General features: G+C 34.5%; 2 protein-coding genes and 2 long non-coding RNA genes across 7 annotated transcripts in view; 1 reads left to right on the top strand and 3 right to left on the bottom strand.

Moving 5' to 3' along the window:
* Positions 1-6,568, bottom strand: part of LOC141671305 (uncharacterized) — a 328,936-nt gene extending 322,368 nt beyond the window's left edge. Inside the window, exon 1 of the long non-coding RNA XR_012555041.1 lies at positions 6,523-6,568. This is a non-coding gene — a long non-coding RNA (uncharacterized LOC141671305). The remainder of the gene's footprint in view (positions 1-6,522) is intronic.
* On the bottom strand, positions 506-5,850 carry LOC141671504 (glutathione S-transferase T1-like). The gene is made up of 6 exons (XM_074477780.1): positions 5,839-5,850; positions 5,517-5,707; positions 2,165-2,224; positions 2,023-2,096; positions 1,006-1,103; positions 506-898 (listed from the first exon to the last, which is right to left on the bottom strand). Exons 1-6 carry the CDS (start codon positions 5,848-5,850, stop codon positions 692-694), a joined length of 642 nt encoding a protein of 213 aa, XP_074333881.1. The 3' UTR covers positions 506-691.
* A 293-nt stretch (positions 6,569-6,861) lies between the features above and the next one.
* Positions 6,862-9,719, top strand: LOC141671564 (putative disease resistance RPP13-like protein 3). Its single transcript, XM_074477842.1, has 2 exons — positions 6,862-8,820; positions 9,588-9,719. The coding sequence occupies exons 1-2, from the start codon at positions 6,862-6,864 to the stop codon at positions 9,717-9,719; spliced, it is 2,091 nt and encodes a 696-aa protein (XP_074333943.1).
* A 2,184-nt stretch (positions 9,720-11,903) lies between these two features.
* On the bottom strand, positions 11,904-15,275 carry LOC141670440 (uncharacterized). 4 transcript variants are annotated; one of them, XR_012554541.1, is made up of 4 exons: positions 15,002-15,275; positions 14,853-14,909; positions 14,285-14,424; positions 11,904-12,628 (listed from the first exon to the last, which is right to left on the bottom strand). It is a non-coding gene; the product is annotated as an uncharacterized LOC141670440 (long non-coding RNA). The 4 variants fall into 4 exon arrangements; XR_012554542.1 differs by having other exon boundaries at positions 14,285-14,419; positions 15,002-15,274; XR_012554539.1 differs by having other exon boundaries at positions 14,853-15,270.
* Positions 15,276-15,812: the final 537 nt, after the last annotated feature.

The following is a 15,812-nucleotide window of genomic DNA, read 5'->3' as shown; positions in this document are numbered from 1 at the left end:
TGTCCATTGTCCATATTTTACTGATTATTTTATAGGGTTGAGCATTCAGTCGGTTCGGTCCGGTTTTGGACCGAACGGACCAAATTTTTTTCAAAAATAAAATTATATTAAAATCTTAAACCACACATTATAAAATTTAAAATATAATTAAAGTAAGGTGATATATAGAGTAATAAGAGTGTAGAAATATAATTACAAATGAAATATTATGATTATATTTTTAAAATATATGTAAAATGTATATAAAATAAAATTATAGTATTTATAATTTGGTCCGGACTGAAATATTTTTGAAAAGAACCGCACCGAACCAAAATTTCTGAAAAATCAGGACCGAACAGAATTAGCACGGTTCGGTTCGGTTTGGTTTTTCGATTTCAGTTCGGTTTTGTTCGGCCCTAATTATCTAGTAGTTCTGAACTTAAAATTTCTAGATAGAGTAATTTAATTTTCTGGATTACAATTAAGAATAATGAAATTATTTTTCTTGTATAATAATCCGGGATTATAATTCCAACAAAGTTTGACAACAGCATGGGTAAGCAACATGGCCTAATGAAATTGTAAACCTCAGACCCCAAGTTTTATTCGGAACAGGAGCATCTGTTCTTGCACATTTATTCCCTTGCAACATTTGGCAAAACTGAGCTTTAAACGAAGAGATTCAGACCACATTACAGGTGTTTCGTCCCTACAACTTGGATAGCACTGCATGACTCTGCTTAGTCACTTCTTTTACAACTACTGAGCTGTCTACTGTCAACACGGATTTGAGTTCCAAGATAAATGAATGTAATTCGTCGAAATATGGATTAGTTGCATTCTTGGTATCCTCAATCCATTGCAGAACTTTCTTATATGGACTTAGTATTCGGTTACGATCACTTTCAGGTCCAAGCTAAATTCAACAACAATATGTTAGACACTGCTCTTCAGTTTTTTAGTATATTGAATTTTTAATAATGCTCCTAATAGCAGCAGCTTCTGGATCCTTTCAATTTTTGCAAGAGATTTAGACAGAAGCTTTTCATTAACAGCAGCAGCTTCTGGATCCAGTTTACCACCAAGTAGAGGTTTAAGTGTCCTATTCTGAACATAACCAACTGAAAAAGAAAGTTTGAACCATGAAGTAATAGCCATTATAATTCCGAATGTCATTGATGATCAACAAGTGACGAAGATTAGGCTGGATAAGTGTGAATGGGTATGTACTTGAACAAATTCTGGTTAAGAACAAAAGTAAGATTGTTAAAAATGTAGATTAGACTATTATCATTCACCTTCACCCTCGTAAATTCTAATGATGCCAATCTAACACGGAGTGAATCGTTGCTCTTTTCTGTATATCAGATACCTTGTAGTGAGTTGCAAAGAGTCAGAATTAGGTCAGATAGGAAAGAGTTGAGTTAGACATTTTACCATTCATGTCAATACTCTTCTAAGCAAAATTAGCTAATTCATGCCGAGCCTGTTCAAACTAGGACTTATAGAAGCATAAAACTTCATAGAAGTTATACTTATGACCCAGAAAATGCATAGATCAAGTCTTGATATTACTGATAATTATAACGGCATACACAAGGAGTCACTACTCACCAGTGATCTGCAACTCACCCCCTTTGTAATTGGAAAATAATTAAAGTATCGACTGAAAATGGAGAAAGATACGTTTTAAAAGTCATGTGCTAGTCATGTGATGTATTTTTAAACTTTAATTTCAGTTTAATTACATTTTTTTTATAATTTCCGTACAACTAAGCTGATGACATGTTAACACCTGGAATGCCACTTATGCACGAACTGACAGATTCTGACGTCTGTTAGATTCTACATAACGGAAGGACTTGATGCAAACAATTGGAAAAGTTCAGGGACCCGGTTTGCGGAATCTTTTGTTCAGGGACCTATCGCATAAAACACGAATAGTTTAGGGACCTGTCAATTTATTTTCCCAAATATAAAACCTTTTACACAATACCAAATATAAAGCAAAAAACAATAACAATTCTAAAAAGAAAGAACCTTTATATTTAGGAGTAAACTGCTGACCCTTGGCACCAGAAACATTAATCTCTTCAAATTCAATCCCATGAAGCCTAATCAAGAACATTAGATTAAACACATATAAGCACAATCCAATATATTTAAAAGAGTGCTTACATACTTGCAGAAGATTATAATAGTACGGCAAGGTTGAGAAAGGCGGTTGCTATAGATTTGCAACCTTTATATCTAACTTTCCCAGATTTGTAAGCTTACTCTACATAATCAATTATATAACAGTCAACTTTGGCTGTCTAGTATACATATGCATTATGCATGTATAGAATAATAATTCTGTTTTGCATTAATTTCAGAGTCAAATAATTGGCCCGAATAATCTAGATAAATTAGTGTTTTTTACAAAGTACTTTTTTGGCTATTTATAATTTCGATTAAGGAATAATCTCGACGGATGTCGTGTGACTTTTCTTTTATTGAAATATTTTCTTTTTTATAGATTGGTAACGTTCTTCGTATAATCAATCCATTGCAGAACTTTCTTATGTGGACTAAAAATGCTACTAAAATGCAAGTTGTACTTCTTTCTGAAAGGTAATATAAACAAGGGTAAAAACTGGATTTAACTCTAGTTGCATAAGTTTCACATACTAAGCTGAGTTCTGCAATGGTTAGTTGGAAGATTTTAAGCAAAAACTTACCATCCCCATTGTGCCAAAAAGTTTCGATCTTTGCAAGAGATTTAGACAGAACTTTTTAACTTGCAACAGCAGTTTCAGATTCCCGATGGGTAGATTTGTAATAAGCCTTAAATTTCACCCCTAGCATAGTAAGGGTAAAAATTCTTTAATGAGACCAAAATCACTTTCAGAGCTGCTGCAAAGACTGCATTAGATAATGCAAGTGACGCTCTCGAAGATGTTAAGGTAGATATTTTTATTTCAAAATAAAAATCTGGTGTTTTATAATGAATTTTGTTTGGTACCTGGAAAACTTTCTGGTATATCACATACAAAATTACATATTATTAAATAAATATCACGACTTAAACGGCATTTAATTCAATATTATCATAATCAGAAACGTAACAGTCAGGACAACTCATCAGTATTTACACTTAGCAAATCATGCTCCAGGCGCGTCAGGATTTATCAGCCTCAACAAATCAGGATATGTCAGCTTAAGCAAATCCTGATCAGTATTTATTCCAGCAAACCAGAGTTAGAAATTCCTCATCAGCAAATACCGATTTCTCTGTTATACAGATTTAATATTCAAATTAAAAAAATATAATAAGTCAGTAAATATTTTAATTAAACAAGTAATAAAATTTCTCGTCCAGGTCGCCTCGCGTATGGGTTTGGGTTTAAGGCATACCGTTCCGAACCCGACCCGAAAACCCGAAACCTGTTCCGTTCCGACCCAAACCCGATTCGAAACCCGTGTTAATATATAAATAATATTTTATATTTTAAAAGTAGTAATATAATATATAATATAATATATTACTAATATTATTACTAAAAAAATATACTTTTTACAAATTATTGCATTAAAATCGTTGAAATATGTTTTTAGCAAGCATGTTCAATACAAGTATACTAAAGGTCAAGGTTATTGCATTATTTCATTAACAATTTTATTCATAGAGGTTTGATCCATTGTCTTCTCTGAACCGTCTAATTTAACCCCAAAAATTTCAATATTGTCGTATTTATGAGCACTTTACTCAAATCAGATCCTAGTAATTTTTTACTAGAGTTTGTGCAAATTAAAGTGCAATTTAATAGTGATCTACAAACCCGAACCGAACCCGATGGGTTCGGGTTCGGGTTTAGTGGTTTGGGTTTTTCCGGGTTCGGGTTCGGCAAAAATAATCGGGTTCAGGTTTGGTTTTTGCTAAACCCGTTTCGACCGACCCGATTGCCATCCCTATGAGTCGCGTCGTGTCGTGGCGTCACATCCACATTGACACTCTCACGAAAGGTAGAGTCACATTCCACATTCACCCCTCCCATTGTAGAGGTTTTTCACTTGTACTCTTTCGGCAAAACTAGAAATTCCAGTAATTATATTAACCTCAATTCCGATAATTGATTATGTTTAATTGGTTTACTGTTAGCGACGAATACTCAAATTAACAGTGGAGAATTGGCTAGCTAATAGTCGCATTGGATACTTAATGTTACTTTTAAATTTGTATTGAAGAAAGCGAAGTACCGTGAAAGGCATTTTGCGTTAGTTCATTAACAACTGGCCAATGTGCAGCCTACTTTTAGGACAATTTTAGTCCTCCTAAGACGTACCTTCATGTTGAAGACACTCTTCTTGTCTTGAATATCTTCCCTAAAAACCGAGCAAATTAGCTTGAAGGAACTTGAGTTTTGTATAGCCAACAAAAATTGCCCTTTTACTGTGTAAGAAAAGATCTAAATCTTCGAAAAGAGCTGCAAAAGAGCTTGGTTTCTTTCAGTTCATCCTTTCCAAGTTACTCTCTCGAGTTCCATTAGCACTTCTTCTTTTGATTCTTGTTTTCCTCTGGTCTTCTACCACCACCATCATCTCTGGTCACATTGTCCACGTATGCGTATCGTCGAGAAAGCTCAACAGTCTGTATTGCCTTTCTCCTTGGTTGTATTTTTCTTTATTTTTCAGGAATGAGGCCCTGGGAGAGCCAATATCGAAGCATGGAAAAGGCTGTTATAACACTCATCAATATTCTCTGGAACCAATTTTCCATTCCAGAGTTTTAAAGCATCCTTGTAGAGTTTACAATGAGAATGAAGCCATGCTATTCTATGTTCCAATTTAGGCAATAGGCAACAATAGTCATATTGATCGGACAAATACTCAGTTGATCCTAATGTATCGACACGACGTGCTAATCAAAGTTACTGCTGGTGACTAAACATTTTTACCATTAAAGGTAATTATATATAGAATATAACATAATGCAATCAAAATCAACCCCCGGGAAACAAATTAATTGAGGTATATGAGTTTTGTCTTTCTCAATTGGCATTCATGTAATTAATCATGTTAAATTATCTTGTTCACGCTCAGAAAGTTCTGATTGTCAAAACAGGGGATGGAAAAGAGAAAATGCAATAAGAGTCATCTCGATCTGACAAACACTCAGTTGATCTTGATGCAAGCGTGTATTAGTCTTGTTAGCAGACTTTGATCTAGACAATCATCATCCGTTGTAGTTATTTATTAAGTATTCTATCTAGCATATTTCTTTGATTAATTACAATTAGTCTTATATATAAAGCACATGCATTAATCATTTTTGTTGTCTTTTAGAACTTTCCCGGCCATTTGTCTATGATCTGGAAAAAAAAGCATATTCCGGAAGCAATTCCGGCCCATAATCGAGATTAATTTTGTTTGATGCTATAAACTATAGGATTAACTTTTAAGTATCTGCTCTTGACACTACTACACAAGGCTGTTTATTTTACAACATTTGACAAAACTGAGCTCTAAACCAAGAGATTCACAGACCACATTACAAGTGCTTGACTTGCTTTGTCTCTTCATTTCCTCCAACTGCGCTATGCACTGTCAGCACGGCTTTGAGCTCCAAGATGAAAGAATGTAATTTGTCGAAATATGGATTAGTTGCATTCCTGGTATCCTCAATCAATTGCAGAACTTTCTTGTATGCACTTAGTATTAGATTACGATCACTTTCAGGTACAAGCTAAATTTGACAGCAATATGTTAAACATTGCTCTCCCGTTTCAAAGTTTTTTGCATTTCTAATAGTGATCCTAAGGTTTTTAGTCGGACTTCATAGGGAGCAATATTAGCAAAGGTTCAAGCGAGAATTACCTGTAATTGCATTATTTCACATACTAAGCTGAGATTTGCAATGGATGATTGGAAATTTCCTAGCAGAAACTTACAATCTTCTTTGAGCCAAAACTTTCAAACTTCGCAAGAGATTTAGATTGGAAAATGAAAACTATATTTCAGATTTAAAAAGTTCTCTGGAAACACAATTTTGAAAACATAAAGGAAAATTGCTAACAAGGGTAGATTCATGTAGGGGCGGGCACGTGCCTCACGGAACTAAAAATTAGCGATTTTTTATTTAAATTTTAAGGTATAAATATGTGTATTTTATAAGGTATAAATATGTGTATTTTAAATTCTTCAGTTATTTATTTTTTTGCATTTCTAATCATGCTTATATTATTTTACTCGGACTTCTTCCTAAGAAGCAATTTTAGCAAAGTTTAAAATGAGGTTACTCGTGATTACATAATTTCACATACTAAGCTGAGATTCGCAATGGATGGTTGTAAAACACGAAACACAAAACACGACACTCTTTCAGTGTTGAGGGCATCTTTAGCTAAAGAAAAGTGACAATGTTCATGATAATTTTAATTTCGAGCATCTTTTTTTTTTGAAAGCCTCTTTGTAGGGACACCAAACACATGCTTTTATTAATTATTATCCACAAAACGACACCACTCAGGATGCTTTTAATTAATTTCACAGTTGTTGTACCTGCCACCGGATCTGACACTTTTATAATGGTTTGCTTGCTTAATTATGTTATATTGCTATTAGTAAACTGCAACTGTCCACAATAAGACACCACTCTGGTTGTTCTGAAGACGAATTATTCAAAGCATCTTACAGGGACACCATATACGTCAGCGAATAAGAAAAGTCTAATATCTACTGCAATCGATGTTAAAATCATCTCTGAACCACTACTCATATGTCTGTGTACTATATAAATTAAGTTTATGATGGCCTAACAGAACATACAAATCTTTACAATCTTCAGCTTTCTGGAGTCACTTAAAAAGATTAATATTATTCTAGTTGCTCCTGGGAAGAATGGTTGATGCGATCGTATCTTTTGCAATCGAAAAGCTTGGTGAATTTATTGCACAAGAAGTTAACATTCTACTAGAAGTGAAAGATAATTTAAGGTGGCTCAAAGATGAATTGCGATACCTTCAGTCTTCCATAAGATCTGCAGAATCAAGGCTGGAAGAGGAGCAAATCCGCAACTGGGTGGAGGACGTTATAGATGTCGCCAATGATGCGATAAAAATCCTGAGCGATTTCAGTGCTCACCAACAAGAATATGCAGCTCCGAAACAAGGTATCTTGGATCGTGTTCGGGCCTGTGTTTGCTTGATCAAAGAAGAGGCTACACTTTATGATATCGGCAAGGAGATAGATTCACTCAAGAAAAGGATTGAAGTGATCAAGAATAGGCGAAATGACTACCGTATTGACAACATCTTAGCCACTCCAAACAAGCAGCAGAAAGAGAGAACATTGTTGAGAATAACCGCCATTAATAACCAGGTGGAAGTGGTTGGCTTCGAGGACGATTTTAAGACTTTGAAGGCTGAACTTAATAGCGAGGACCTCTCCCTCAAAGTCATTTCAATTCACGGAATGGGGGGCTTGGGCAAGACTTCACTTGCCACAAAGTTGTACAACTCTAGCGAGTTGAGAAATTTTGATACTCGTGCTAAGGTTTGTGTGTCCAACGAATATAACATAAAAGATGTTTTGAAGAGAATAGTGACGTCTTTTATGGGAGCTGAGTACGAACAAAAGTTGTCAACCATGGACGAGTACCATTTGCTGCAGCATCTGCCAGAGTTACTTCAAAGTCAAGGCCGATATTTGGTTTTGATTGATGATATATGGGACATAAAGGTTTGGGACCAGATTAAAACTGCTTTTCCAAACCAGAAAAACGGTAGTAGAATCATCATAACCACCCGCAACAAAACAGTTGCAGAGACTGTTGACGACAAATGTTTTGTCCATCAGCTCCGTTTTCTAACCGAAGATGAGAGCTGGGAACTGTTCTGTAAGAGAGCAAAACCAACAACCCAGAATATGGAGAAATTAGGAAAGGAGATGGTTGGTAAATGTCGAGGTTTGCCACTTGCAATTGTGGTACTAAGCAGCCTGTTATTACACAATATGAGCTATGAATATTGGTCAAAGGTGAAGGAGCATATATGGAGACACTTGAAGGATGGTGGATCTTTCCAGATTGAAGAAATACTGAGTTTGAGTTTTAATGACTTGTCTCCCCAAATAAAAGACTGTTTTCTCTACCTTGCAAGGTACCCGGAAGACCATGTGATTGATTTGGACAAGTTGAAGCGTCTATGGATTGCAGAGGAATTCATATCAGAAGCCGAAGAAGGTGAAGGAGTAATCATGGAGGATTTGGCTGAAGATTGTTTGAATGAGCTGATTAACCGTAATTTGCTTCAGGTTAATGATTTGCGATGGAACGGACAAGTTCAGGGTTGCCGGGTCCATGATCTAGTACGTGATCTTGCCATAAAAAAAGCAAAGGAGCACAAGTTGTTGGTCGTTTTGGAATCAGGTAAACACCATCCAGAACTCATTCATTTGTTGGAAGGACAACCTCGTCATGTCATTTACAATGAAATAGGTGAGTACTTGAAACTAGTTGAGCGTAGATTTGATGCTTTACTTGTGCGTTCATTGGCAGTGGTAAATTATTTAAGTGGTAAATATGAATTAAAAGAAATGAAGTTGGTGTGTGCGAGATTCAAAAATCTTAAAGTCCTAGATATGGATAGTGTACACTCAAAGAAAATACCAAAAGAAATAGGAGATTTAGTACACTTAAAGTACTTGGGCTTAATGGGTCATGAGGAGTATCCTATAGAAATTCCAGCAAGTATAGGCAAGCTTAAAAAGCTACAAACCTTGCACGGTCGGTGGACTACATACTACACAGTTCCTAGGGAGATATGTGAGCTTCATGAGTTGAGACATTTAGCCATTAATGTTACTGGGAGTTTGAATAATAAAATAATAAAATTTAAAAATTGTATAATAATTGTAATATTTTTATTATAATCATAACAAAAATCTGGTACTTAATAATTTGGCTTGGGTTTTCTAAGTAAAAATTAAAAATTTTAACATGACACTTATAGTATTATAATTTTTAAAAATTATTTAAATAAATTAACTCGGCCCGTACTGCATTAGTTATCAACTAGTATTTCTTATATCACCTTAGTCCTCCTAAGACGTGCCTTCATGTTGAAGACACATCTTAAATATCTTCCCTAAAAACAGAGCAAATTATCTTGAAGAAAATTAAGTTTTGTTTAGCCAACTAAAATGGCCCTTTCACTGTCTAAGAAAAGATCTAAATCTTCGAAAAGAGCTGCAAAAGAACTTGGTTTCTTTCAGTTCATCCTTTCCAAGTTACTCTCTCGAGTCCCTTTGACAGTTCTTCTTTTGTTGCTTGTTGTCCTCTGGTATATGTATATGTATATGTATGATATTATCGGCTCTCGGGCCCATACTGGAATCCTTCTGGCTTTCTGAGTCCCTCTAGACCCATACCGGTAAGTTCACCTGTCTTATTTTCTTAAGCCCGTCGCCCAACCGGGAGCCCATATGAGATTGTTCTGAACAGTTATAAACATAGCTCTGATACTTGCTAAGCTGGTCAAACCCGCACGAATTTGTTTTTGGATAACTCCCAAAAGGCCTCGTAGCAATGAAGTTAACTAGCCTATCCCACAAACGATGTGGGACAGCTCCTAAAAAAAGATTATGTCTTTGTTTTGGGTAATGTTTTGTGGGATTTTCGGAGAAGGGATGATTCTCCACGGGGGAGTACATTTTTAAATCTCGAAGATAGTGCAGGACCCGATAAAACTACTGATTGAAAGGCAACCTTGGCATGTTAATGACATTGAAATTCCACATCCTACCTTTTTCCATGCTCACTCCGATGAAGATATCATCTCATGGAAATTCAAGATCATACAATTAAGCCAAAATAACCTCGTTAGCTTTGCAGGATGTGCAAGTCCGAAATCTCAGGACAGTATAAGACCGGTGCTGATCAATCAATGCACTTTAGCAAGTACTGGAACATGCAAGTTTCAGAATTGTAGTTCAGAATTAGTCTCTTATTTGCTCCTACTGAACTGTCCGTTGTTTCTTTTCTGTTTTAGTTTTCGGATTCATTGAGTTGTGACTTGTGATATCAATACATTTAAGGTTCATATAGCTAGACATCTATTTTGTTTTTTTTATGAAATTGTCTGTTCTCGTGAATGTAAATTATTTTTATAATTTAAAACTCTCTCGATTTAACTATTCTTGTTTCTAATTTTTTTAAAAAGATTTACTAAACACATACAAATTTTAAAAATTATAAAAAAATAGCTTTTTTAAGTTTTCTAGCTGTTAGGATTGATCAATATAAACAGATTAGTGATAGTCAACTGATTAGTGATAGTCAACTGTAATTAGTTAGTTAATTTAAAAACAATATGTTTTCCCTCTTCTTGTATATAAGTAGAGTAAGTCTCTTTTCTAGTTACTAAAGCTTTGTAACAAACTCATCATTCTTATGAGAAATGAACAAACAGGCTGATTTTCTTTCTTCAGTATATACAATCTAGTTAGGTTTCACATGGTATCAGAGCTAGGTCATCAATGGCGAAATCATGTTCTTAGGATCGTAATCTCTCTCTTTCTTTCTCGCAGATCTCTCTCGTAATCAAAGGTGCTATCGTTTCTTGTAATCGATTTTATTCAATTTTTCTGTATGATATTGAATCAATCGTGTTTGATTTCGATGTCTTACGAGATTTACCTTGAAATATTTGTTTCTTCTTTCGAGATTCACTTCGTAATCTCTCCTGTTTTTTGATTTTGTTCTGCTTCTGTCTTGATTTGACTAATCTCTTTCGATTAATCACGATTTCCGGTTCTATTGTGATTGTAACTGTTTCTGCTTATTTCCGTTGTGTGTACACATTGTTGTGAACAAATTGATTAGATCTATCTTATTAAGATCATTTCTTTGTGATTAAAATTATGATTAGTAGATTGACAAACACCTAAACGTACTCAATGGTTGATTCTCGTACTAATGAACAAAACAATCATGATAATTCTGCTGACTCTCAACAATTCGATCAAGATAATTCCTATCATCTTCAATCGTCTGATTCTCCTGGCATGAAGTTAGTCAGTGAGTCATTTGATAGAATAGGATTCGGTAACTGGAAACGTTCGATGACTATAGTCTTATCAGCTAGAAACAAACTAAGTTTTGTTGATGGATCAATTCCTAAACCAACTAGATCTTGGTCAAGGTGCAATGATATGGTTATTTTTTGGATTCATTACAAGAAACATGTCAAAAGACATCGGTTATAAATCGATGTTAAAAGTTTTTAAAAGCGATGTCTTTACATGTTTAGAAAAAGGTCCAGAAGTTTAGACATCAGTTTTAGACCGATGTCTAAGATACCAATAGACAACAGTTATAACTTAGAAACTGATGTCTGTTTTTAATATAATACATTTTAACACATTAACACGAGTTCAATAATAGTTTATCTTTTAATTTCTATCAATTTAAGTATGTGAAACACAAAGAAAAAAAAAGACAAAGACAACATTTATGAAAATTAGGACGTTGTAAGTACTTTTAACATCGGTTAATTTATGAACTGATGTAAATTATAATATTAGACATCAGTTATGTAAGCTTGTATTTAAGATAACTTTTGAACTGTTGTTAAAGATGTAATTCAACATCGTTCATCTTAAACTAAAATGATGTTTTGTTCATAAGAGACATCAGTTGCTATGTAATAAGCTAATGTCAAACCTCCAAAGAACATCAATTATTTGTTAGGTTTGATTGGTATATGAATCCTTTTCTTGCATATATATAAACCAAAACTATATCACAATAGCCAATTTTATTTTCATCAACAAACATCTAATACCACCAGTTTTTTGACATTCTATACCACCAGTTTTTTAACATCCAAACATCCAATATATTAGTAGAGCGGGCAATCGGGTCGTGTCTTGTTAGTATAACATCCAAACATCCAATATATTAGCACCAGTTTACATCCAAACATCCACCAAAATACAAACATCAACATTATGACCATAATTACACATAATTGGCTTTTACTAAAATACAAACATCTGAATTACGAACTTTAACTCCGCAATTAGTGCAACGGCTTCAACATCATATCGGCTCAGCTCAAAGTTGGTCACTGCATTTACACCCCTTAACTTAATTGCTATTATATCATACGCCTTAACTGCTTCTTCCTCAGTAGTTGTACAATTTATAAGATCAGTCAACATTTTAATCCATGGATATTTGATACTGTAGTTTAATCCAAAATTAGTTCACAATCCAAAATGGATGACATATATTTGGTGACTTCAAATGGTATAAGTTGCTAGGAGGCAGGAGCTTCAAGGCCTTCACTTGTAAGGAGATATATAGATCATTCCACATGATACCACCTGTTCATATATGATATACAGCCCTCAGCTCGTATTATACTTTGAAAGCCGGTGACAATAAACTCTACAATTGTGCCATAAATCTTTTATGCAGTAACAATGTACTAGTATGTCTATCCGCACATGCCTTTATGACCGGAACGGGCCAATTCAGTTAATCCATGAACTTGCAGCCTTGTCTTGATCACATCCAATGGAAAATGAGAATGAATTTAAGGACATTTCTTGTGTTTTCTATCATTAAACCCCTTAAACTCAGTATAACAATCAATATTAACACCTGGAGAAATGCAAAACAGGCAATATATAAAGCTGCAACTTATGTAAAAACAGGAATACTTATATTAACATGTCTGAGGAATGGGAAGTGCATCAATCGACTCACTCCTAAAATCTCTTTATGTAAATACTTATTAGCTATATTTAAAGAGTGCATAACAAGTTATCCTATACTAAATATGGGAAGAAGGGGCTCCATAAGCTGTACAAAACCTTAAAAAATATGGATCATCAGAAAAAGTCATATACGAACAGGTGGTATGTACTCCATCAGTATTATAGCATATACAAGGAATGCATCCGTTGTCAAGAAAGTTTCGTGCGATGGAGGATTCCAGAGCCTAGTGATACATCCGAGTTCAAGAAACTCTACACCCGTGGCCAACTTGGGGTCTTCTAAAGCCAGGTTTTCATAAAGCTGACCATAGATAATGCTTATAAATGATCCAATAATACGCCCTCCTACATTTAAGGAAGTTTTTGCATCCCTGAAGAGGCTTTACCTTTCCATTTCTTTCTACTTCAACATGATACTTCCAATTCAACTCCCCCATTAATTTCACATGTCTTACACATTCTAGAGATTCTGGTAGCGTAAAGCAGCCCTCCAGAACTCCAAGATGCTCTACCCATAATAACATTCTATATTCATGTATCTACAAGTTAATGAAGCATTTTCAAATAATAGTTATATAATTTCATTCAATTGCAGATCCATCAATAATTATGAATAATAGTTAGATAATTTCATTCAATTACAGATCCATCAATAATTATCAGTATGACCTAAGAATCCAAACTGCAGGTCCTCATTCTTGTGAATTACCCTGTTAAGGTTAACTAAAAGAGGCATACATGCATGATAAAAGAAAACTAGGTGGAGAGACACTTACATTGATCTGATAGATGCAAATGATCCTAGACTATCACCAAGTTCTCTCAAATTAGCAACATTAAAGATTCTATGATACAAAACAATTAAAAGAGGACAAACTAATAGAATTGCCAAAGATAACTCATGTAGAAAAAAAAGAATTACATTGAATTTATGTTTGAATCGATGCATTGGACACCTTGCCAACCATCAGCACAGGGATCCCTACCTACACCAACCCAACCAGGAAGAAGAGGGGATCCCAAAATGACATATAATCTATACAGATGCACTAATTTCTCTACAGATGCAATGAAACACGCACAATTTCTCTACAGATGCACTAAAACACACACAATTGCCCTGAAGATGCAATAAATAATCACACTATTAATCTATGTATGAAAAATTGTAATCAACACGTCCTCGTATATTCTACGTATGATGTTTGATATGTGAAGTACAGTTAACCAAATGCACTACGAGTAAGATCAATCTAAATAATTACATTCGTTACATTTAGTTCCTCGCTAACAATGACAATAATTTTTATTCCTAATCAAACAACAACAAACTAAATATCACCATCACTAATATACTGCATAAAGGCATTGCAGATGAGATAACGGAATTAACTGCATTACAATGCTTTCGGTTTGATAAATACGCTTCTCAAACTATACCAACAGAATCGTCATAAGTTACACTTACCATCACCGAGATTAGTAAAAACACTGGATAATCGAGGCACAAAGATCATAAAAAGAATGTCGCAGAGTATACCTGAATATCTGGTCCTCAGCAAGGTACTGCTTTAAACATCTATTTAGTTCTAAAGATGACTCAGAATCACGACGAATGGCTTCTCAACAATAACTCTTGTCCACCTATTCATCCCGTACTAATATGACCTGCTCTCTGCACTAAAGCAGATAATCTTGTTATCAACGCTTCTATCAATACCAAAACTAATGACAATTTAGTATACATGAATTATTTTCTTGTGAATAAAAAATGGGAATTCTACTAATAAAAAATAAATTATATGATAACTTGAAGTGAACATAACAGCAAATCTACCAACCCTTCCAACAATCGAGATAGAGCCATCCTTAGTGTTACGACCAGGCTCAACAACAACAATTATTGATACATATTACAAGAAAAGTAAAATAATTTCCCAAAGATTCAATCTTACACCAATATTTATAACAAAAATAAATTTAAATACTTCAATTAAAAAAAGAGTAAGAAAGGTTGAACCTTTATAAGAAAGCTCGAAGGGGACTACATACAAACACTTTACACGTACACATAAGTATAGATAAAGTTTCAATTCCAAACCAAATACCTTAGCAGAATCTAAGCCCAAACCCCAATTCAGCTTAAACTCCAAGCCCCAAGTCCACTAAAACAACAACAACAAACTACACGCTTAAGCTCGATCTGTTGAAGAAATAAACAAATAATGAAATAAGTCAGCTTTAATCGAACTCTTACAAGAAAGAGAAAGTAAGAATCAAAAGCTGTAATCAGAGTTTGAAGTTGTAACCGAACAAATTGAGATCTAGGGTTACGTTTAAAGGGAAAAAGGAGGAGAGTTGAGAGCTTTTTGGTAATGAGGAAATGATGCTTTATGTTTTTAGTTTTAAGGTTTTTTAATTTATTACGCTTTTAATTTTTATTATTTCAAAAAATGTGTTTTGAAAGGAAATAGAGTAGCTCAGAGTTTGTGTTAGGCGGGAAGGCAAAAAATGGTTAGGGGGAGAATCAATTATGAAAATTTGGTTAAGGTGGGGAAGAAAAAGGGAGGTAGCGGGACAATTTTTAAAATGAGTTTTAGGACTAGATTGATGCAGCCATATTTAAAAAAAACTGAGAATAAACAACGGTTAAAATTTTAACTGATGTCTACAAACTCTTTAACATCGCTTAAAAACCAAGTGATGTTAAAACTTCTTTTAACATCGGTTGCATTTCCAACCGATGTTAAAGGGTGATGTCTATCGCTCTGTTTCATGTAGTGATTCTTGGAGCTTTGTCTAAGGCGATTGGCCGTAGTGTCATTTATTTCAATTCAGCTCATGAAAAGTGGAATAAGTTAGAAGAAAGATATGGTACCTCAAATGGGGCTCAACTTTTTGGTTTGCACAAGGAACTCACTGAAATTTCACAGGGAAACTGTAATGTTGCTGATTACTTCACCAAGTTGAAGATGTTATGAGATGATATTGATGCTCTATTCTTGATTCCTATTTGTTCATGTGGTTGCACTTGTGGTGCTTCTCAGAAATTGTCCAAATTTCAGCAG

Source organism: Apium graveolens, chromosome 7 (genome assembly GCF_009905375.1).
Source record: "Apium graveolens cultivar Ventura chromosome 7, ASM990537v1, whole genome shotgun sequence".
NCBI lineage: Eukaryota > Viridiplantae > Streptophyta > Magnoliopsida > Apiales > Apiaceae > Apium > Apium graveolens.
The sequence above is the reverse complement of the archived record's forward strand: the minus strand, read 5'-3'. Positions and strand labels throughout refer to the sequence as shown.

Bases quoted from the DNA above. Each gene is read 5' to 3' on its own strand.
- LOC141671564 (XM_074477842.1), top strand. From the start codon at position 6,862: ATGGTTGATGCGATCGTATCTTTTGCAATCGAAAAGCTTGGTGAATTT. The intron at 8,821-9,587 runs GTTACTGGGAGT...GATGTGGGACAG, and splicing joins TGAGACATTTAGCCATTAAT to CTCCTAAAAAAAGATTATGT.
- LOC141671504 (XM_074477780.1), bottom strand. The intron at 1,104-2,022 runs GTTCTTTCTTTT...TTTCTTTTTCAG, and splicing joins GTTTACTCCTAAATATAAAG to TTGGTTATGTTCAGAATAGG. The intron at 899-1,005 runs GCAAAAATTGAA...TGTTGAATTTAG, and splicing joins AGCTTCTGTCTAAATCTCTT to CTTGGACCTGAAAGTGATCG.